Genomic DNA, 23,159 nt, shown 5'->3' with positions numbered 1-23,159 from the left:
AAAATCAGATATCTGTCACTCCAACCGGAGGCGCAGCCCATAAGAACCCCCAACATGGCTCTCAGTCATTGGGTCTCTGCAGGCAGGGAGTCAATGGGGTCACACTCCCACTGCAGATTACGGGGGGTGCACCGGATCATGTGCTGCTCACTGACTGGCTTCACACTAGAGATTCCAGATTAGCACCTTGCCTAACAGTTGACATTCACAATTATTGCAGAGCCTGTAGGGCAGGGGTGTCAAACTCATTTTTTCTGAGGGCCACATCAGCATTATGGTTGCCTTCAAAGGGCCAGTTGTAAATGTAACGTCGTGTAAATGTAACTAAATGTAATGTAATGTAAATAAAATGTAACTACTCCTTAACATGCTGCTAAATAACTGTATTTACTACTACATACTTAATTAAATTATAAATATTACATATGCAATTGCAGATTTCTAAAAATATATCGATACCTTACTGCTGTAAAAATATCCGCCGAGGTTATGTAATCGCCGGTGTCTGTCTGTAATGTGGCCCGCCACAAAAAATGACGTGGCGGGCCACATTGGCACCCGGGCCTTGAGTTTGACACACATGCTGTAGGGGTTTAAGTACAAATTGTATTGCTAACAGTATCAAATGTGCCCTATTGCAGTCCCTTAAAGGTCAAGCTCTCTTTAGTTTCTTGTAAAGCCATTCCCTTTTCATGAAGCCCAACAATGAGATGAATGATTAACTGAAAAATCTCAACCAATTGACAAAATAATAATAATACATGTCTGACAGCAGTTTTGATCTTTTAGAGACCAAAAGAAGACGTTAAAAACCTTCCATAACATTTTTCTCTTTCTGAAGGGCTGCAGAAATACTGTGACTGAAACTACAACAAAGCCATCAAGTAGGCAAGGTGAACTGTTAATTACATGCCGCACAAGTATATACAAATGTTAGTCAGAACAATGGTGGACGCAGCCAATTATATGGGAGGATGATGGATGTTTAGTCTTCGATTAGTCAGATTGATGGAGAAAAGCATCAAAGTGGTTGTAAAGCAATGGCGTCAGTGCAATACAATAATTATCTGCACAAACTATAATAGAAGACAGTGATTCTTTCAGCCCGGGACAGATTACTGGAATTAAGTCTGCCAGTGAACAACAGTCAGAAGAAGACATATCATCAGCATGTTTATCCTGTGGAGACGGTCCAGGAAGAAGGCTTAAAGGGTTGGTTCACCCAAATCACACATGCAACAAAAATATCTTTATTTTATTTTATTTTTTTTACTTGTCAACTGTTGATGCTTATTTGACTTTGAATTTCTTTAAGATACAAATAAAACTAAACAAAACCCCAGAGCAGTGGATTATTATTAAATGCTCATTGTACTAAAAATAGACATGTCAAATGATTGCAGTTTAATGCATTTCGCACAATCTTTATGAATAATGCACATGCATTTTTTTTTCAAGAAGCTTGTTACTGTAGATTTATAGTTAAAATTTGGATTACCGGTAGTATTTAATTTAATTTAAAGAATAACCAGTAAACATACACCGGGGCCTAGGTTGCTTGGGTTTGACTCATTTCCCTTCAAATCTAATCCTGGCCAATAATAATTCTTTTTTATTTCTAGTATGATTATGGAATCCAGATTCCATGTCAAGATGCTGACTTCCAAAGAAATGTGTGACAATGCAACCGACAAAAACTGCAAACATGAGAATGAAGATCGTTAAGAAAAATCAAAGAAACACGGCCGGCGTAGCGTAGCGACAGACTGTCTGATTATTGATCGTGTTGAGGGAGGTGTGAAGATGCTTCACTGACAGAAAGGGGTTTGAGGCTCACCAGTAGTGGAGGAGATGTTCACGTCGATGCTGATCTCAGGAATGCCCCCTCCCTTCAGCGCAGCCACACACGTGTACGTGCCGAAATCGGTGAACTTGAGGTCTATGATGTCCAGGTTGGTGGTGCCGGGGGAGATGTCGGGATCAGTCTGGGTGATGACCATACGCTCCGAGCTCCGCAGGGCACGGCCGTTTTTCAGCCAGCTGAAGGTCAGCTCCTCTGGTGGCGTCGCCTCCACCTGGAGCATGGAGTCTGTGATTATATTGATCATTAAATCCATAGTACAATGTTATTCGTACACCTGTGCTTACTTTACCTGACAGGAGATCTTGACTTCACGTCCAATCTGGATGTTGTCATCATTGTGGTAGGGGTCAGGGGTGATCCAGAAGCGCCCCTTTTTCAAAGCTGTGAAAAGATTGATTCAAATCAAAGTTATGTTCACACACACGCGATCCCAAATAAAAATGTTTCACTGTTTGGACTTTTAATATATTCACACACTGGTTTTGAGATTCCCGCTATGCATTTCCGCTTCATGTGAATTGTTATTTGTACCGGCTCAGCCTTTGCGTGATTTGCATATTGTTCAAATGCCATCTGATAGAAATGATATGAGCGTGACATTGCAAGCAAAATATATTTGCCGCGTGACACTCCAGTAATTGGGTTGTGAAATCACAAGAGTGGTATTAAACCAGACAACATGGATTTAACTACTCTAACTGTTCTAATCAAACAACAACCAAATGTTTAGCTTTAGATCCTGTAAGAGGTCACATAAAGAAATCAACAGATGAAGAAAATCCTGTTTTTTAGGGGATTAAAGCTGTGAACCAACATATAGTGCATACGACAGCTGCACATACACACACACATATACACACAGTCGTGCAAACACACACTGTGAAATTGGAGAAACACCTAACAAAATATGCACCATTTCTAATCCAATTTGCTTTCGCAAACTCCATTTGCAAAGCATAGCTTCTATAAAAGAAGAAACAAAAAAAAGGCAATTTCATTATAATGCATGCTCCATTGGTGCCAAACCCTGCACCTCCCGTTCAGTTCATCCCTTCAGCAAAAAAAAAAAAAAAACCCTGACGGCATCATGGAAATCTTCTCATCTGGCAATACCCAAGTGACATCATATTCAGTTTGGTAAAGGGAAAACGAAAACAAAACCCGTGTGTCAGATTTAAACACAGGAAATTGAATGTGCAAAACACAGAGATGCCAAGCCAAGCTGCACACTGAATGGCGAGACAAGTGACACATGCCTCCTTGACATCAGCGCTGGCAGGCAAAGAATCCTATTTCTGACGCATGTCAGATACAAATATTGCAATCACGTCACCGCTTTCCCAAATTCTGAAAGGCCTTACCTAACAAACATCTTGTAAATAATTCAGTAACGCTGCCATAGCAGGAAGTGTGGCAATTATAAGAATATTGTCTGCAGTGCATGGCTGTGACCTTTATGGCTATGGAGATAATACTAAGCGTTATCTCCAACCCACGCACATGTCCCACACAGCGTTAGCTCAGCATCAGTCTGCATCTACAGCATTCACTGCACGATTCAATTTCCTTAAAGTCAACATACACAGTACATAGTTAATGCGATGATATGAAGTCCATGGTGGAAGCCATAAAGTGAGCATATCTGTAAGGAAACACTCTGAGGCAAAGTTTTAGTCACATCTCGACAGTTTGAAAAGGCTTTTGTGCGACACCCTAAGCAGAGTCACTGTGCTGTCGCAGGACACAATGTATAAACATATGGATTATCTGCCTGTTAATTGAAATGTTATTCTTCACCTTTGCACTTCAGCAGATCATTCTTGCAATTCAATTCAGAGCAATGTTATTTTTATCTTCTCAACCGCATTCTCAGCTTTTGTAGTCTGTGTCGACCAGCCCCCCTGACTTCCTCTTACTCATCTGTGTACCTGAGGAATCCTCTTTATTAGCACTCCACTCACCCACAACCAGTAAATCTGACCTTCTCTCTGAGCTACCCCGCTCGCAACAGAGGAAACGATAGCTTTAATTTGGTTATTAGCGAAGCATCAGGAAGGCATGGATTTTAAGATTGCCTCAGAGGCAAACATTAATCTGCAATGTAGCGACGTGCCAATGTTATCTATGGGCAATAACAAGATTGGCCGTTGAACAAAATTGGACCCTCTTGTGCTGCGTGGAGACACTTCACTGCCCGCAGTGTGTGATGAATCAAACTATAAAGTGTCCCACGGCCCCAATGATCCTACCAGGATACAACGTGGACCATGCACATTTGGGATGGGATGACTGGGCACGCTGTCAAAACTGGATCGGTGATGATGTGTTACATCATGTTGGCCAATGGCAGGAACGATAATTAATAATTGCCCTTTTTTTCCCCTGCAACCTGCCTTCAATAAAGGTTGAAAAAAATAAAAAAGAAGACAATCCAGCCCACGTCAATTACAAAATCTCGCTGGATATTTATTTGAGCTCTGAACTGATGACTGACTAAGGATGAAACTAGAAAAGCACTCCGGGTTTATGTTAACTGATTTATGAATCCATAAATGGGGATTTCAATGTTAAAATATAATATGTTTTCCTGACCTCATTCTGGATCAGATCCAGAAGACATTTTGCATGATAGTGCATATCGGACCCCTTTATGATTTTTGGTGAGAGAATTGAATGCATATTTTACAAGATCTGATTTTTTTGTAAAATTGTTTTTGCTTCCATTATAAGTGAATAGGATTTTTTCATTTTTTCTTATCCAGACAGGTATCCGGAACACTCTCAAAATTTAAAGGGATCTAAGTCACACCATAAACCATCTTCAGTTTTTTTTTCCATCAAGATCCGTCCAGCAGTTTTTATATAACAAACAGAAAAATGCAGTCAAAAACACAACCCAAAGGTTAAATCTCAATGTTCACTTTTGTGTTCCTACTTTCTTCCAGTCTTCTTCCCTCACTGACTCAGCCTTCGCTCATTTCCGTATGGAGCTGCAGTGTATGCCCAAATAGCCAGCGTTGCATATGCGCACTCATGCATATTTCAGAATTAGTCCCGTCTGGCCCCTTCGCGTCCGAACCTCCTTTCCTGCAATTTTATCCGACCATAAATATTGAATAGTAAACGTAGGCATTCCCGTAAATCGACTACATTTGTGTACAAGAGAGATAAGTGGGCATTACTTCCTCCGGTTTGAGTAAATTTTGCTGGACAGCTGCGGTGACTAAAATGACCTGTTCTGTTATGCATGAGGGAGAAGCTAAAACTTGAGCTTTTCTGAAAGGGACTGTGGTGAATTTACGATGTGACACAGGCAGAGTTGAGATTCTTTATCAGGTGACGGAGCACTGTCACTCTTCTACCCCCATTTCAGATAACCAATTCATGGCAGAAAAACCACATCAATATTTAAGGGGGTCCCCACTTGGACATAGAAATGTCCCATTTCCCCTAAATCTATATATATACTGCATCTGATTGACCAAACTGACAGAAGTCAGTGCAAGTCGACCAGAGTGTAGAGTCAATGATTACAGATAAGGCATGTAAACCTAAGAGCCCTTACAAGCAATGCTGTCCTAATCACAAAGATGATCAAAGACGGGACCAAAAACACAAACAGTAAACTACTAAGAGATTCCGATAAGATCCTTCTCACAATTCTTAACAGGGATGGAAGATGTGAGGTTTTCTCCTGCAGGGAGTAACAAAATGTAAAGGAAAGAGATGTAGACCAAAATAAATGGATGTGATTGTTGCTAATAATGGAAATGGCTTTAAGAGATTCATTTCTCATCCTATTCTTTCTCTATGGGCTCTTTATGACTTTTCTTTCCAAGCCTATGAACTTGACATCCTCTTTAAAACTCAGAATACATGAACCAGCCATCTTTGGAAGAAAACCCAGCTGCTGTGCACTATAGAAAACCGGAACACAACAGAAAAGCTGATTAACTCATCATTTGTTCCCATCAGTAGCTCACATCACTCCAAAAGCACAATGGCACACCTTAATTATAAGCCAATCACCTCCCTGCTGTCTTTTTAATGTGAATCTCTCCATTTATCTAGTTCTTTGACTCTGCCATATGCTCGCCCTCCACCTCCCCATCGCCGCCCAGTCCTCACTTGGTAACATCAAGAGGAAAAATATAGGGCCTATTGCTATTTTACATTTAAATACTATGTGTAAACAGCCTTAGTACTAGCTTGCAGCAAGCCGACATGATTCTCCATAGCTGGATCAGCCTGTGGGAATAGTGTCTGGCCAGTACATGAAAAGCACAGATAATCATACAAAGAAGAAAGCCCCTGTTTGAGGCCTTCAACAGAAAGCTTATGTCACACGCATTACAATGCCACCTCTAGGGAGCATCTTAGTGGGGCAAAAGTACAGAGCCCCCCCCCTCCACACACTGACTTTGACACGCACGTATGTAGGATCATAATTACAAACACAATGTGCCTCCCTCTGCTCTCTACAGAGCATTTCCCCTGCCTTTGTTCCCTGGAGAAGAAAGGCATGTCTCACTTTGCTCTCATGTTGAATTACGCTTCTTTCTCCCCCCATCAGCTCATCGGTCCATCTCATTTCTCAGCGAGGGCTCTCTGTCTGTCTGTCTGTCGCAGCAAGTGTCACACCGTGCTCGCCGTTCTGTCTCGAGAAGAGAAGATCAGCATGTGAATCTGAAGTCGCCTCTTCGAGCCAGATGGATGCTTCTTTCTCTGCCACTCTGTCTCTCCTCCTCCACCCAAGGTTAAACAGAGGAAAGGACACTGGGGTCTTCAGCACGGCTCACGGCAACAGGCGCGACCAACGTTTAAACATCGTCACATCATGCTCATATTGTAACTCTGTGTGTCTGTTTATTACAATGCCATGACCACAGACGCACTTGTAACCTTTCCTGAGTGAGAATGCTATTTTAAAGGCTGCACTCACCCTTCGGGCTGACCGATGGCTTTGCATTGGAACCCCTTCACATGTGCACACATCACTGATTACACAAACAAAAGGCTCATGCACGCACATCCACGCAGGCACAGTCTTTTGGACTGAAGTGACTGTCCTGCTGAGCCAGCAATGGCAAACCAGTTGTTAAATCTGGCATTCATAAATGGAAATATATTCAGCTTTTGATCAGAATTCATTCCAAAGCAAATTTGATAAGGGCCATTCACATGTTGATTCAGACGCTGACAGCCAGGTTTAACAAAGCTTCCCATGATTGTTTTCACCTTACCAACCAGCAGGAAGCTCACGCTGGAAAAAAAAAGACTTGCTCTTTCTTTTGTTTGTTTTTTTGACTCTCTAATAAACAACAAGTTTCCAATCAGAGTTACAAAGTGCAGACGGTGAATGCTGGACTTGACTTTGTGTGGTTTGTGCTTGTGTGCAAGCATGTGGGTGTGTGTGTCAGCAGGTAGGAGTGATGGATGGCTTGGGTGTAAAGACGTCGCACCTGAATTTGTCAGGTGCCTTTGTCCCAGAGGAATCAGTAAATAAATAAATAATTAAATAAATCCATCGAAGGACAACATGGCAGCATTTGATTTTGAACCGTTTGATGTCTACAGCGGTGCTTATTTCGATACCACACAGAGGGAAACAACGCTTTTGTGAAAATAATACACAAATATTTGTCAGCTCTCCTGTGTGCCGGGAGACATGAAAATAAAACGCATGGCCGGCTGTCTCTGTCTCAATTCACCAACTGTGCATTTAACTCGCATTTGAGAAGAGGAAAGAAAGGGACAACCAGTTTTGGTGCCGTCTCGCAGCAGATGTATCACAAACAGGTGTGTTTGTGTGTGTGAGCACAAAATGGACTGAAGTGGCATGCAGTAAAAAAGCAGGGTATTGACCTGCTTCTGCTTCGTGTTGCAGACACGTTACAGATAAACCGGATCTTGCCAGTGGGGTGATGTGATGCCAGAAGACTACTGGGCTTGCTGTGAAGAAGGCCAAGCCCTGCAAGGCATTCTAGCTGGTGGGACAGCATGGCCAGAGAAACTACCATCTGCTGGGGAGAGATGTGTGTTTACACACACACATGGCTCCCTTTGGCAACAGCAGTGTTGAGAGGGTTTGTCAAGGACTGGAGAGGAGCTGAGGCAAGCAACAACAAAGAGGTCAAGGGGTGACCTGCATGTAAAATATTCAGAATGACGTTGATGTTTCAAAACCTTATCAGCTGCATCCACTTAAACTGTATGATGCACAGAAATATTAAAAACACAGCAGAGGGAGCAGCATTTCTCGCCAAATGCTTTTAATTGGGATGATGGGCTGTGGTTGCTCAGTCCATCGGGACTTGGCTTGGGGACTGGAGGGGGGCCGGTTCAAGACAAGCGCAGACCGCAGTATGGAGTGTGGACTGGTGGTTGGAGAGGCGCCAGTTCACAACCACCAAGTGCCTGCCCTCCACTTCACCACTTCATTACTCTGTGTGTGTGTATTTAGGCCTACATGTGTGTGAAATAACTGTGTGTGTGTGTGTGTGTGTGGTAAGTGTTAAAAGAACTCCCCAGTGAGGGCGAACAAAGGATTCTTCTTCTTAATTAACAATCAGCAGTCTTAGTTTTATCTGAGAAGGTTTTGCTGTCAAGTCAAGATATTGTAAAAAAGAAATCGAAAGGCGTGAAAGAACTGGAGGTGAAAAAGTATTAGAGTTCACATGGCCATTCTTTGCACAAGCGCACCCACACTATAGACACCAACAAAGAGCAACCAAAGGTCTGCCTGAAGCCGAGCTTATATACACTTTCATTTTCTCTCTACTTGCTACTTCAAAGTATCACATCCTTTAAAAGATGCCAGCGGGGTGAGTGTGCTGTAGGATTTTGACACAAAGACAATTAAAATAAATCATATTTATGTGACAATATGACAATAATTTTCATTAAATCTGGCCACCTCGACAGGTGTCTGCGATAAGATTAATTTAGTCACAAAGGAACAACTGCCAAGTCTATTGTTGACATAGTCGTACAGAGTAAAAAATGCTGATCGGTAACAAGAAATGACAGAATATATTCGCGGGAGGCGACATCCCCCCCAACAACTGCAGAGGAAGTTGATTATTTAATTGTAAGAACATTCCGCATGTCCTCATTATTAAAGGATCATTTGAACATAATTATTAGTTTGCCAGATCCACTTTCCACAAACTTAAACTCCCAAAAAGAAATAATCAGACTTTCTTGCACCTGTCTAATTACTAGTTTGGTCGTGCATCATAAGTCTTCCTGCATTCTCAGCACTGACACTGCTTGTGTTATAGAACTAGCATTAGCATGTCTTATTGACAAATGGACACACGTGCATCATGGATATAGCATCGCCTGTAATCTGATGTACTTGTGCTGCTTAATGTGCAGCATATTGTGAAGAAAAACATCTAGACCTTGATATATTTCTATTAATAATGTCGTCTCCCGAAGTTTCCTCCCACCCTCGTCGCCTGGCGGAAGCTGACCCCGAACTCGCTTCAGTCGCAGCTCATCACAGTGAGGAGGCGATCATTAGATGTGTGGGAACTAATGTCTGTCCCCAAAAATATATATATAAAAAAGAAATTGCTATGTTTTGGCATTTAGAACTTGGACAGCATCTATAAATTAAAATTCCTCTTGACATGAGCAATTGGACTCCAGAGTGTTTCTGGTGAAATTATGTCACTCAAGTTTCTCTACATGTCTAATGGGCTTTGCTATGGTGATCGATATGTGTTAATGTAAAAGCTAGATTGACGTTCATAGGTCGTAGCAAAGCATAGTGCGTTTTGGCTGGTTAGACCTCATTTTTCTGTTCTTAATTGACTGATAACTAATTAACTATCAATCCCGACTGTTCATCCATCTCACGTGAATGTTCCCAATTTGTTTTCTGTTTTTCATCCCTAAATTGCCTTGTCACATATTGATAAATTATTTACCCTCTCCTCATTGAATTAGTGCCAAGATTTCTTTGGGTTGTTTCCCCTCAAAACTCACACTTCCAGATGTCTTGCTGGTTAATTTACTGAGCACCCTACCCTGTATGACCGATTAAGCATCTACGGCAAATTACTCAGAGGCACAGTCAGAAAATATTCACTGCTCCTAACTGATTTTAGTCCATCGGCAATGCGTGCTTATCACGAAGCAAGAGGGATATCTTTAATTTACCTGTGTAGAAAATTCAACAGATTTATGCATGAATCAACAACGATTCTTCACTGTCAGATGACTAGGGCAACATTGAATAATCAATCTATTGTAGGCTTCAGGTAGGATGGAGATACATTAATCCAAGTTCTTTTTTCAGACTGCACTTCAGTAACTAAAAATATAAAAATAAAAATTCCTTAAGTCAAGAAGAATATTACATATCCACCCTGTTTAACTTTTAAAGATGATGCTGTGGAACTTTAAATGCGGGATCAATGCATTTGTTTGCATGTTTGTGAAGGGGTGGTGATTTTGATTATGTTATTGCCAAGGTCCCATTTGAGAAGCAATGTCAGCACCAAACACATCAGAGAGAGAGAGAGCGTGCAATATTGACTGTGGTGATTGACTGCATTGTGTGTGTTCTGACTTCTTCTGTTTGTCTCTTAAGTCCTCAACTATACGGGAACTATCACCATAAAAAGAAGGGGCTTATCTGTCCACAGAGCCATCAAAAATGATTTGTTGACGCTTTGATTTTCATCCTAGGGAGAATATGGCAGCATAAATAAAAGCTTACACACAGACGAGCACAGACATGACCTGATGATGGAGCTGTGGCTTAATCTCCGAGACAAAAGGAGAAAACTTTCTGAGCCAAACTGCTAAAGTCAAATTCAAATGTGTCCCACTTGATGTGGGCTGGGAAAAGAAATTTACATTTGGATCATCCCATGAAGGATGTTTCCTTTGCAAGGATTTCACTAATCAATGCATCATTTTATTCGCCTCTTAGAGGCTCATAGAGCGTGTTAGCATATTCTGTTATGCCAATGATGAAAGCCTAGTTGCACATCACTCTTAATCCTCAAGGTAGCAGTCAGTTTAAGGGGTTGAGAACTGATTCCCTCACGCAAGCATACACATCTATTAAAGTCCTACAATGAAATAAAAATGTTGGTCTGATCATTTTATTTATTCTATTTTATTATTTTTTGCAAAATGTTTTAGAAATTGACATTTTTAAGTTAGTTCCGACTTTTAATTTCTTTCATACTGCGTGTCCATATTGTGACCTGGAGTTAATTTCTTATAAATTTTTGGCGCAAAGATTTGGTACAGTTTGTGGCGTAAGCATACATTAATTTCAATTTAATTAATTTTAACAATAATGGGAAAAAAAGAAACAAGTAAATGAATGCAAATTTGTTTTGTATAAATCTTCTCATGGAAAATTCAAAAGGAGCTAAACATGCCAACAGCTTTCATTTGTTTTTTGCAACTGACAGGAAGAAGCTCGCTAGCCAGCTAGCTGCCACTTGCTGCTCTAGTGATATCTACATCATCATGAAGTTTTAATACAAAATATAAGGTATCATTTTTTTAAGTCAAAATTCTCATGCTGAAATAAAATGAACTCTAACAATAAAATCTATTGAACAACTTTACAGAATTATTATTTGATTTTAAATAATAATTGTTATTTTGGGCTTCATATGCCTTCATGCACATCTGATGTCTTCTCACCTCGCACTACGATGGTGGTGGACTTCTTGGCTGGGTTTCCCACATTGTTGCTGGCCACGCAGCTGTAGACCCCCGCCTCATGTGAGGTGATGGCTGGAAGCGTGAGGGTACCACCTTTCACCACGCTCCTTTGAGGCAGGCTGTCGTTACTGCCCACCCAGGCGAGGATGGGTGGAGGCTCTCCACCGGTGGTGATGCACACCAGGGACACTGTCTGGCCAGGATTCACCACAATAGGATCCTCCACTAGTAGCTTAATGGACGGGGAGGCTGTGGAGAACAGGCAGCAGGAGCCATTGAAAACCTTTCAGAAGATGAGCTGCATGCGCTCATCATCATCGTCTGTCTTTCAATTATCAGGAAAGCTTCATAGGTTAATGATTAGGCAGAAAAGCCAATAGTGTGAGCATACCCGTCTTATTGGTGAGTCTGAAGATAACACTGCGGTCAGGAATCCCACACACATTTCTGACAGAGGCGATGCAGCTGTAGTTGGCGTAATCCTGAGGGCGCAGGTTCTTCAGCTTCAAAATCTTCGTTTCCCCCTGCAGCTCAGACCAAACCAACACGGATATGCAAATGTGTGCAAAAGATATCAACATAATCGAGTCAAGGAAATGCAGAAAACTATGTACAAAGAGGGAGATGACAAAGGCCAAACTGCTCAGAGGAAAGGTTAGAGAGATGAATATGCATTCAGATTTAATGAAACCAAGAGACAAGGCAGCTGAGTTCAAGAATATGAGCAGGAAAAAATATGTTGGTATTTTATTAAGGATGTTAATCCGCCACCACACTCAATATACCTACAATAGCAAGGATTTTTGTTCTCCCTTTTATGGCCTGCAGCATTTTTACATTTAGCAATGTAAAGTGAGTCCTTTGTCACATAAAGAACTCCCATGTGAGGGTGTTGGGATGCGGTGAGCGGTTGGGATGAGTAAAGATGCAGACATGAGTCAGCCACATGCTACAGTCAATACACTGGGACAATCATTTATGTCTATCAAGAACTTTCCCACCTAATGACCCACATGGATCGCTAAATTGTGTTAGCTTAGTCATGGAAACCATGCTCCATTCTCTCGCTCTCTCTCTCTCGCTCATCTGCTCCAAATCAGATATGGTGATTTTCAAATGGTTTGAAGCTTTCCTCACAGCAGGCGGGAACAGGCATGGAGAAAATGTAATGGCAGTGAAGAGGATTGAAGTCAATGCTTATGTAAAGAATACTAAAGTATAAAACAGATTTAGGAACTAGATTTGTGGTTGCATGAGATGAAAAGGAAATATTTGGAGTTGTTTTACACTGCCGGGTTCAGTTTGTCTTATTCAGATTGAATGCTTATCCTCAGGAAAAATAAATGACTGAAGAAAATGAAGAAAATAGCGATAATATTTGTTATAATTGACATGAATGTGAATTGAACCTCAGTGGAGCGATGAAGAATACCTTTTAAATGGCTATTTTAAAGGTTACCTTCTCAAGATCTCAACAAGACCTCAAAGAGAAAATGGCACCACAAGGAAACACATGTTGACTGCTATAAAGAGGTAAGCATCTAATGGGTGGATAACAAATGGCTCCATTACGCCTATGAAAATTATGTTATTCATTGGTACTTTGTGGAAGAAAATTGGAGAGAGAGGTAAAAGAGCATGTTAAAGAAAGGACAGGGTGCCCTCAATGAAAGCACAGCCCTGGGCTTAATTATAAACTAGTTCTGAGAGTCTGAAATGCCACCACTGCATTTCTACAGTATCAGTGGGCATATCACAAAGTTGATTGAAATGTTGCTCAGGAGTGAAGGTGGACTGATAAATAATGGAGGAAGAAGAACTTGGCATGTTTTGCCTCGCCAAATGGAGTCCCGGTTGGATCAATGTCACTCAGTTCTGACTTTGTGACTCAATTATCGGAGTTTCAGGAAAGTTCAGATATATAGTAGAAAGAGATTGTTCGTAGACATTCAGATGAGCAAATTACTAGGAGTTCAGTCAGGATTTATTTTGAGCTGTACACACAAAGCTAATCTCCGGGTTTGGGTTGCATTAAAAATTTCCAGACGCAATTATTGCTTTAATAGAGGGCAGGATGAAGGAGCGAGAAGGAGAAAAGAGGTATGAAGAGCAGGATGGAGAAGGGAAAAGTGTCTAATGAGGCCCAATTGTGCAGCTTCTTTATCCTCTGCCTACTCCATTAGTTCCCGGCAATCTTTCTTCATTTGCCCAAACATCACTTTCAGTTCCTTTCTTTCCATTTCTCAGACCTCTTTTTCACCCCAGTATGTCTTTGTGCCTTTTTCGCTTGTAGATTTCAATTCCCTCTAATGCCCAATTCAACATACAAATTGCATTCAGTTTGAACAATTCAAAAACTACAATTGCCTTGCTTGTGACACAACAATCTCAATCAGGCCATTGTTCGCTACACAAATACCTTTTTAGAACAAAGACCCACTCAATTTTCAAACTGCAAAGAAAATAGAACTTTCAGTGTCTGACATTCCTCATTATGGCTTCAGCTCCAGTACCAGTCAAAACCTTGGACACTAATTCAGTGCTTTAATTTTTTTTTTTCACAATAATCCAATCCAAACAAAGAAATAAAATATATTACCGGTACATTAAGTTTAAACGGCTCAAAATATTGGTACTTTTAAAGGTTGGTTTTGCAGTAGCATTAGAGTTCCAATTTTAGTCGATCAATTTGTTGGCTAAATTTCTTTCACGTTACTGTTCAACCCAGCTTGGTCTCTTTGAGGCTATTCATTTATCCATGCAGACTTTAATATGAGCTGCTCTTAATTGTGTGATTTCTGAGGCTGCTAACTAATGAGCTCATCCTCTGCTGCAGAGGTAAGTCTTCGCTGGCACAGTCCCCATGAGGGCTGGTTTCATTACAGCGTTTGATGCTTTCCGCAATTCAAAGTTCTTGCATTTTTCCAATCAGAAAGGCAATACAATACTAGTATTGTTGTACTCTTTACTGAGTTGAGTGATTCATAACCTAAAAGTTGACTCCTGTATTGCCAAACAGATCTATTTACTGTAAAACCCTAATACTTGAAATGAATTTCATCATAATGATGAATGATTTTTTTTTTAAATTTTTGTATAGCAGCAAATCACAACTAAAGTTATTTCAATACACTTTTACAGTACGAGTAGTCCTAGATTCTACATTTGTAATTCAATATTCAGCAATTGTCCCATGAGCGGGCAGTTCGTGATAGTGGTGAGAAAACACTTCGAACAACAAATCATGGTGTCAAATGAATTAACAAGGCAAGAAGAAATCCACTAATTCACTTTTGAATAGATACAACTGGTAATTGAAGCATTCCAGATGACTCCCTCATTAAGCTGTTAAGATAATAGACATCAGCTGCCATCAAGGCAAACAGAGGCTACCATAAAGTACCTAAAACATGTTACGTACATCATGTTTTTTTTTTTAAATGAGTAAATAATCCCATTTGAATTCATAATCTCCAACTGATTAATGAATGATTTTAAGATAAAGATCTGTGATAGTAGGTGTGTTCAAACTTTTCACTGGTATTGCTTCTTCAACCGGATCAACAAAAGTCAAGTTGCTGTTAGTAAGGTCCAATAGGGGTGGCGCTACAAGTAGCAACAAAAAAGAAATACTTTCAGTGACTGACAATGCAATACAGACTCCAGCTGAATGCGGATTTGGTCTTTTTAAAGGCCTTTAAAACTTTTATGAAATGGTACTTTTTTCCTTTTGCTACACCAGAGTTGCAACCTATTATGAGTGCATCTCCTAATTTGAGAGTGCACTACTGTCTAGCAAGCATTGAGAAACCTTAGCTCCACCCTTTTATCTGTGCCTTCAAAAGGTAATTATGGTTGTTTTTCACATTCCATATTCTATATTAGCATAACCATCCTTTTTTGAGTACCATTAAAACACCCTAAAAGCCCTCCTCTTTTGTTGTTCATTGGCAACAGCTACAAGCATTTGGCCTGAATAAATCAATGTATTTTTGGATTAGCTGTTTTCTGATTTGGTGTTTCTATCCATATGATGTCGCCTCTGTCTTACCTGAGTGAAAAACGGCTCATAGATCTCCACGCCCTTGTCTGAACCTTGAGTCAGGACCTCTCTCCCGCGATGCCAGCTGTAGCGGATAGGTGGGTTGGAATTTGCCACACAGCGCAAAAACACAGTTCTTTCATAGTAGAACTTTTCCTTAGCTTCTCCTATACTCTGGTGCACTGTCACTACTGGGTCATCAAGGTCTGTGAGTTGGGAAACACAAGAAGAGAGGGAGAAAGCGTCAATAAACACTCGCACGGATTGTCGACATCTCAATCGAAGGCCATAAGTTGCATAAACATATGGATATTTGTGTACCTTTGGCAGCAGTGACAAACACAAATGCAATCTCCAACCATTATTTTCATTGTGGTTTAAGATCAGAGGAAAAAGGTCAGAATTAGCATTGTATCGGGGGAGCCAGAGATCAGCATGCAGACAAGGGTCGATGAAAGGAGGCGAGAAGCCCCCAGCTTTAACTACTCAAGTCAATAGGACGCAGCATAAGGGTACATTGACTTCCCAGTCAATGAGAGAGTCGCTGTGTTTCATGACACAGTCAATTGGAGCAACAGACACCAGGCTTGTGTGCACAAAGTGATATTTGCTGTCTGTCTCATAGAACGATGTTTAGCTGGCCTCTGCTCTGACTCAGCCACTGCCTGATCGGACACATCTGTTAGTCTCCCCGATTTCTCAGCATATCTGAGGGAAGATTTGCCCCAACGCGATACAGTTGGTTATTTGAAAAAGCGCTTGTGGCTGATTAAATGGATTCAGAGTTAATCATCTTACCCAGCTATCACATTAGGCCTTGGCAAATGATGTTCATCGTAGCTGTGGTTTCTTTTAGCATGCTAATACTCATCTTGTAGATTACGTCCATTTGCACGCTCACAGAATGTGGGGAGCCGGCTTTTTCCCTTTCATCTCCATGAGAGATGCAATCACTGCAAGAAGGCAATTTAAGGGAAAGGATGAGAGAAGCTAATGAAAGTTATCCCGAACTGATAAAGGCTGGCTTTTTTTTTTTGCATGTGACTGATAAGCTATTGAGGGTATTCACGAGTGAGCGAGCGTGTCGACGAGTGAGCAGCACGGCGGATGATTGACTGATTGAGACAGTTAGTGTGAGAGAGAGACGGCAAGCGGTTTAGAGAACATTAGATTTTAAATAAATAAATAAGTCTTTACCAAAGCCCAATGAAAAATTATCCACTACAGGTGATACAAATAGACAAATACATCTATTTTAATTCAATAGTGCTTGTTCTCCTCTGGATTAGTTGAGGGTCGGGTCCTAATCAGGGCTCCTGTGCGCCACGGTGGACTGGCATTCTTCGATGCACCAGTAAGAGAATGCTGATTCCTCAGTTTCATTAAAGCCGTGTCCTGCTCTACAGCCCTTTAATCAAAATCTAGCAGCGGTCAATACTTCATCCATGATCAATTACAGTGTCTCAGGTAAGAGCAATTACCTTTGCGGGGGGCTGACAACGTTTCAGAGAAGACAGAGCAACTGCTATGCCATTTTAGAGGGAAAGGTTGCTCAAAGTAAATACACTGATTCATTATAGAGAGGATGGGGGGAGAGCATGAATCCTACACTTCCTATCTCTGGCTCTGCCCAGCCTCCCGCTCATCTCTCTCCTGCTTCAACCAACCAATTTACCAACAGTGGCAGAAATGGAGTGATTCATTGGGAGCCCTATCTACCTTCAAATAACATGTGTCTTTGAACGCTGTACCTGATAGGAGGTTGTCTTGTTTTTTCCCCTGTGGTGAGAAGACTGCGAGGGTGTGTTTCTGAATGTTCGCGCATTAGGTAAGGAGTGGTTGGAGCTAATAATAGGGCTGAAATGATATGCAGAGAGGAAGTGCACGCCCGGAGCAGAGAGAGATAAATATGGAAATATGGAAATGTACGCACTGCATTAAAATTTGATGAATTTCAAACAAAATTCCACCTCCGCCATTAGTCTCTCTCCCACAAGGTTGTGCACATGCATGTGGGTGCATGTATGTCACTCTTGTGCAATTAGCTTCGAAGTCACGCTTGACTGATTGTGACGCTTAAATCCCTGAGCCCAGAGGAAAACTGCAGTATGCAGGACGTCTGTTCCAGAGTTGTTAGGGTTTGTAATTGCAGGTTTATGGGTTCACAGGCCAATAATTCTGCCCATGCACAGCTAAACGCTCCAGTGAGCTAACCTTAGCATCACTGCGGCTCACTCCCACCAACCATGACAAGTCTGAAAGCTCAGGGTTTTCTCCATATATTAAGATGCACGGGAGGGGTGGTCATGACACACAGTTGTGCAAATGCCAGAATAATTGCATGTGTGAGTCAGAAAACGTAAAATAAAATAAAATAAAGAGGTACAACATTCAGATTATCGTCAAGATACTCGTGCTGGGGATGTTGGTATTCCTGTTTGGATAGCAAACTACTATCTACTTTATAGGCCGAGCAAAACATTTATTGGACAAATGAGTGGTTAGAATGAAAGAGGATGAAAATAAAGATGGGGCTTCATTATCATTTCAAGCCTGAGCTCGTTCCTTTTATGTTCCCCAGCCCCCCCCCCCCCCCAAGAAACAACACAAATGGAAAAAAAAACACTCTCCCCCACACACAAGTCAACCACACAACAACATCAACGTGCAAGCACACGCACACACACACCTTTTCTGTCTCCCCAGTATTAATCTCATGAAAGCTTTCTCCTCTTTTTTTTTTGCCTGGCTTTGATGTCATTCACTCTCTGGATCACTTTTGCATGATCTGCTGAAATCTCCTGGAAAGCAAACAACCAACATGCTTCCCAGGAAGTCAACCATGAGTGACAGAGAAGCCTGTGATTAATTTATGCCAATCAGTGTCCCAACTTGATTACCAGCGGGAGTCACTGACCTGACCTGAAGAGGAGATAGAAGGTACAGCGGCGGCAGAGAGACAGGGACTAATTTGTTGATATACAGATGCTGTGTTAATGAGGTGATAATACTATATGGCAGCTGTCTCCTGCTCTTATTCAAAATAAGGGCAACGTGTTCTCTTTGTAGAAGGATTTTCTGTAGAGATATGGGCACAAGGCACGAGCGATTAGAGAAGTTATTACTTGGCAGCCTGCCTCGTGAAGGACCTCACCTTCAAGCTTTTTGTAGAAACTGGAGTTAAAAAGTTAATCCTAAAAAAAAAAAAAAAGATTACAGCCACCTCCATAAATAGGAAGCAATGGCGGTGAATTATTTGAGACATTCCTTTACCAGATTAAATCCATATCAAAGGCATCTGCTTATACAAAAAGTGGGGAATATAGTGAAGGAGTGCAATTCTCTTTTAGTTTTTTTAAAGTATCACTTTTTAAATAAAAAGCTGCAGATAAAAGACATTTAGATAATGGGCAGCGAGGATATGAGATAAAATGTCTGAGATATTTGCACTGTTTTCCGTTATGCATGTGGAACTGATGCATTGTAAGATGCCCTAAAATTGCTAACATGCAGCGTCAGTACACTGTGTGTAAACACAGTACATCAAATAAGACAGCACAAATAATATACATAATACATTATATAGATATAATACCAAACGGCGTGCTTCGATGCATTTCATTTATGTGGGGCAAAAGGTTAATAAGTTATATTGGTGATATATGACTTGTATCTCGTATGAGGGGGTGGGGGCTGTGATGGAATATGTGAAGCGAGCATGTAATTTACTGTCAAAACATTTCCTCTCCCTTCATTCCTCAGACGCCAGGCAACAGTGACCTCTATCTCATGGTTGTACTCCGCAACAACTAGCTGCTGCTAGCTGCATCTATTTGTTGTCTGCGCTTGCTTCACACTAAAGTGTGATTGTGGACGGTGGTTGGACGTGTTTGGATTGCAGGTGAGGGCATGGTGCATCAATTCCTGCAATGGGTCCACTGTGATGGTGGCGCCTGCGTAACGCAGATATCTCAGTAAACTGAAAGCCATTCTCAGAGACATGAGATATGAGCTGCAGCATCCTCATGGGCTGTCAAGAGAATAAAAGGAGAGGCACGACTTACAAGGAGAGGGATATCTGGATGAGAGCGTGACACACACACATCTTTATGTTGAGAAACACATAAACAGTGATTGGATAGATTAGGGGGAAAAAGGAAAGATAAATTAAACACAAAATTAAAATGGCAATAGATTAGTGTGAGAATGAAAAGTCCAGCAATGGCACACCCCATGCGGGAACTATTTTAATGTCAGGAACAACAACTTGTTGGAGGCTGCTGCTTGCTCTGGGAACCTCGTGGCGACAACAGCAGTCATTAATTCCAGAAATTAACCGGTATTCCATACTATGGAGTGGCCATATGATGGTCTTTTACAATGTACATGTTGCCAACATTTGTTTTCTCTACGAGTCGCCACAGTGGATTATCTTTTTCTGCCCAACCTGACAATAGAATCTGATTAGCTATCTGCATGATTTGATTCGGCACTCGTATGCTTCCTGGAACCATTCCTATTCATCAAACTTTGGAAACAGCGATTACATTTTTGCTGGTATGTGCATCCACAATGGAGCAACCTGGGGATCCATATCTCACCCAAAGATACTTGGACATGTAGAGGGGGGGGGGGGGGGGGTGGCTAAACTGCCAAAATATAAATCAGTCTATTCTTTCATATCCGGTATGAAACACATTTTCATTTGTTGTGATTTTCACAAAATTATGAAATTCATCTGTGAATGACAGCAATTCAGTTGAGATGATGAATCATCTTTGGAAATTTAGATATTTATCTAAATATTTATCTAACTTTCCAAATGTCATTGTCTTTGACACTATTAAAATCATTTAGTGAATATTTGTGTCTTCATTAGACATTATGGACATTGAAGTTATGCTGCAGTTACTATTATGGTGCAGAGTAAAGTCAACCCATGTGTTCTAATAACAGTGATAATGGATGTATTACCAAAAGAAAATGCAATGAAAGAGAGCTAAAGTATAAACAGAGTAAAAGAAAGTTGTGCCCCTCGTTACGAGAGGACAATACAATATACGTTACCATACAATACAATTAATATGTAATGAGGTGATGCAAATTCATCAACTGAACATTAATGAACATCCAAGTCTTAATAAGTAATATGTATAAATAATTGCAGATGTTCTTTTTACACGAGGCAGCTGTACGAATGTGAATATCTGAGGGTGAAATGTAATCAATGAGGTAGCCTCTAGGGCTGGAAACAACTTTGAAAAGGGGCAGACCATTTAATCCAAGTCTTTCATGTAGGTTAATGTTCTGTCTCTGCCAGAAACGCAGCAACGGTGAGTCAAGGCAAGTTGGGTTAAGGTTTGTAAAGGGCAACGCAACAGCCCTGCCAAAGCTGCTGTTCGGAACGCTTGTGTGGAGCAGTAACAAGCCCTGAATTATTCATTAAGCATTTCCACATCCCTGCTTTAACTTGAACATAAATTTCTTCTGAGGAGGTCGGATGATGCTCCTTTGCGCGCTCTCTCTGTAAAAGCATCTTTACTTGACGTGGTAGTCTCTCTCTCTCTCTCTCTCTCTCTCTCTCTCTCAGAATATGCAGTGCACATTACGATAATAGTAACGAACTCCCTCTCTGAGGCCACCGTCATCAGGCCTGGTTAAATGTAATTACTGGCAATTAAAGCCGCAATGCAGAATGGAGTCAATGAAGCAATAGCATGCTACATCATTGGCAGTAGAGTGGTCTAAATGGATATAGGATGTGACAGTATATTTTGTACTCCAAGAAGGTACTGTAATGCCGAGTACAGTAAGCCTTGAGCTGGTTGTTAAGTCTTAAAAATCAGAAATGATTCAGATAATATCTGGAATGGTTCTAAAAGAGCTTTTTTATTTGTGCTTTAAACAAACCTCCAGATCTTCAGTATAGATTTGAAATGACTCATTTTCCCTTGAAGTCAAAACTATGCAAATAGATGATATTAAAGCTTTAAAGTGATGCTTCCCTCTAACCAGATGCAGTCAGTGTGTTGCTGTAAGAGCTAGAGCTTTATGCAGGAAGCTGCTGCCCACTTGCACACTGCTGCACCTCCATCTTCCTCACTGACAGTGTTTTTCCATGGAAGCCATCATTGAAAGAACAATTTGTGTGTGTGTGAGAGAGAGAGAGATTGTATTGATGTACACATGGACAGTGTGTGCTGATAAATGCAGGGGCAGATGTCAGCAGCCTCACAGCACAGCCAGCAACCCCGCACCTCCTCCCAGTGATGGAGATGAGGAAATAATGAGGCGCCATTCTGCCGTTGTGCTTGTGCTCGTAGGTGTATTAGAGGCTGAGGAGGGATGAATCTCTTCCTCATCCTTTCCGTTCGACAGTGCCGTCTGTCTCAGTCCATCTTCTCTCTCATTCATCTCCCTAGAAAACAGCAGAGCACTGATCTAAACAACACCTCGAAAGCCATCATTAGTGGCAAAGCGCCAGTGACATGATGAAGTCCTTGTCCAGTTTTAGCCTAATGGCCATCTCCTCTCTTTGCTCTGTACAAGGCGCAGCCAATGATGGCTGGGAATGTCATAGTCTCATCACCAGAACTAATAGAATAGTAAAGGTTTTATCAGTATAATCACGTCATTGTGATACTGCTTGGAGTCCGCTGTCGTGCCTATAGAAGGGCGTGTTGAGCATCAAGGCTGTTCGGACTATTGTGTTCTTTTATCTAAGAAAATGTATTTTACTATTAAGTCAGTTACTGACCATTATGTTACAATAAATGCTTTACTTTTCAACAGGAATGATTTACACTAAAGATTGATTCTCTCATTGTGTTACATCCACATCCAAATGTTAGGGGACCAAAACCAATCAGCGCATACCAGTTGAATTTCTGTTAATATAAATGAGCAGAGGTCAAGATCAATAATATCATTATGCTAAATGAATGATAATTCCCCCCCCCCCTCGTATTTGGGACATATACTGCATATAATTGTTAGCACTTCTGTGGCAGTTTTTTTGCCCCAAGAGAAATTGAAAAGCAGATAAGAATGAAATTCTTCACCAGATTATCACATTAGCATAGAAAAAGCTAACACGCTGCGGTGTGCTTTAAGCTCCTGGATGGGAGAAAAACGGAGAAAAGATGAGGTTGACTTTACGATTCTAATTTAAGACACCTCCCCAAAGGAAGTGCTTGAAAGAGTAATGGGCAGACGAGAACTGGCTTTACCTCCATTAACCAACCAGCAAACATTTACATAATACACACATCATGTGCTGATTCTCTCTGTCCTGATGCAAACAAGACTAAGATAACCAACCGTGTCTGCATCCCGCCATTCATCACACAGGGTCCTTTACATCCAACAGCACTTAATCTGCTGCACAATTCAATCTCGTCGATACACAATAAGGGATCTTGTCTATTATAATTCTATACATGTTGTTTCGTAGACGCAAAAATGTACCGGGTTCGAATCCTATCTATGTGGAGTTTGTACGTTCTCCCCGTTCCTGCGTGGGTTCTCTCCAGAGTTCTCCAGTTTCCTCACATG

The 23,159-nt window shown here is 41.1% G+C and overlaps 1 protein-coding gene across 1 annotated transcript in view; it reads right to left on the bottom strand.

The window, feature by feature from the left end:
- The window catches only part of LOC137913712 (MAM domain-containing glycosylphosphatidylinositol anchor protein 2-like), a gene marked incomplete at its 3' end in the record, with an annotated part of 116,564 nt that overhangs the window by 36,797 nt on the left and 56,608 nt on the right, over positions 1–23,159 (bottom strand). Inside the window, exons 4-8 of the mRNA XM_068757343.1 lie at positions 15,615–15,811; positions 11,955–12,093; positions 11,543–11,812; positions 2,154–2,245; positions 1,838–2,075 (exon numbers count right to left, since the gene is read on the bottom strand). Of these exons, the coding sequence (XP_068613444.1) occupies positions 1,838–2,075; positions 2,154–2,245; positions 11,543–11,812; positions 11,955–12,093; positions 15,615–15,811 (936 nt within the window). The remainder of the gene's footprint in view (positions 1–1,837; positions 2,076–2,153; positions 2,246–11,542; positions 11,813–11,954; positions 12,094–15,614; positions 15,812–23,159) is intronic.

Source organism: Brachionichthys hirsutus, unplaced genomic scaffold, assembly GCF_040956055.1.
Source record: "Brachionichthys hirsutus isolate HB-005 unplaced genomic scaffold, CSIRO-AGI_Bhir_v1 contig_330, whole genome shotgun sequence".
Classification (NCBI taxonomy): Eukaryota; Metazoa; Chordata; class Actinopteri; order Lophiiformes; family Brachionichthyidae; genus Brachionichthys; species Brachionichthys hirsutus.
This window is presented reverse-complemented; position numbering and strand designations above follow the sequence as displayed.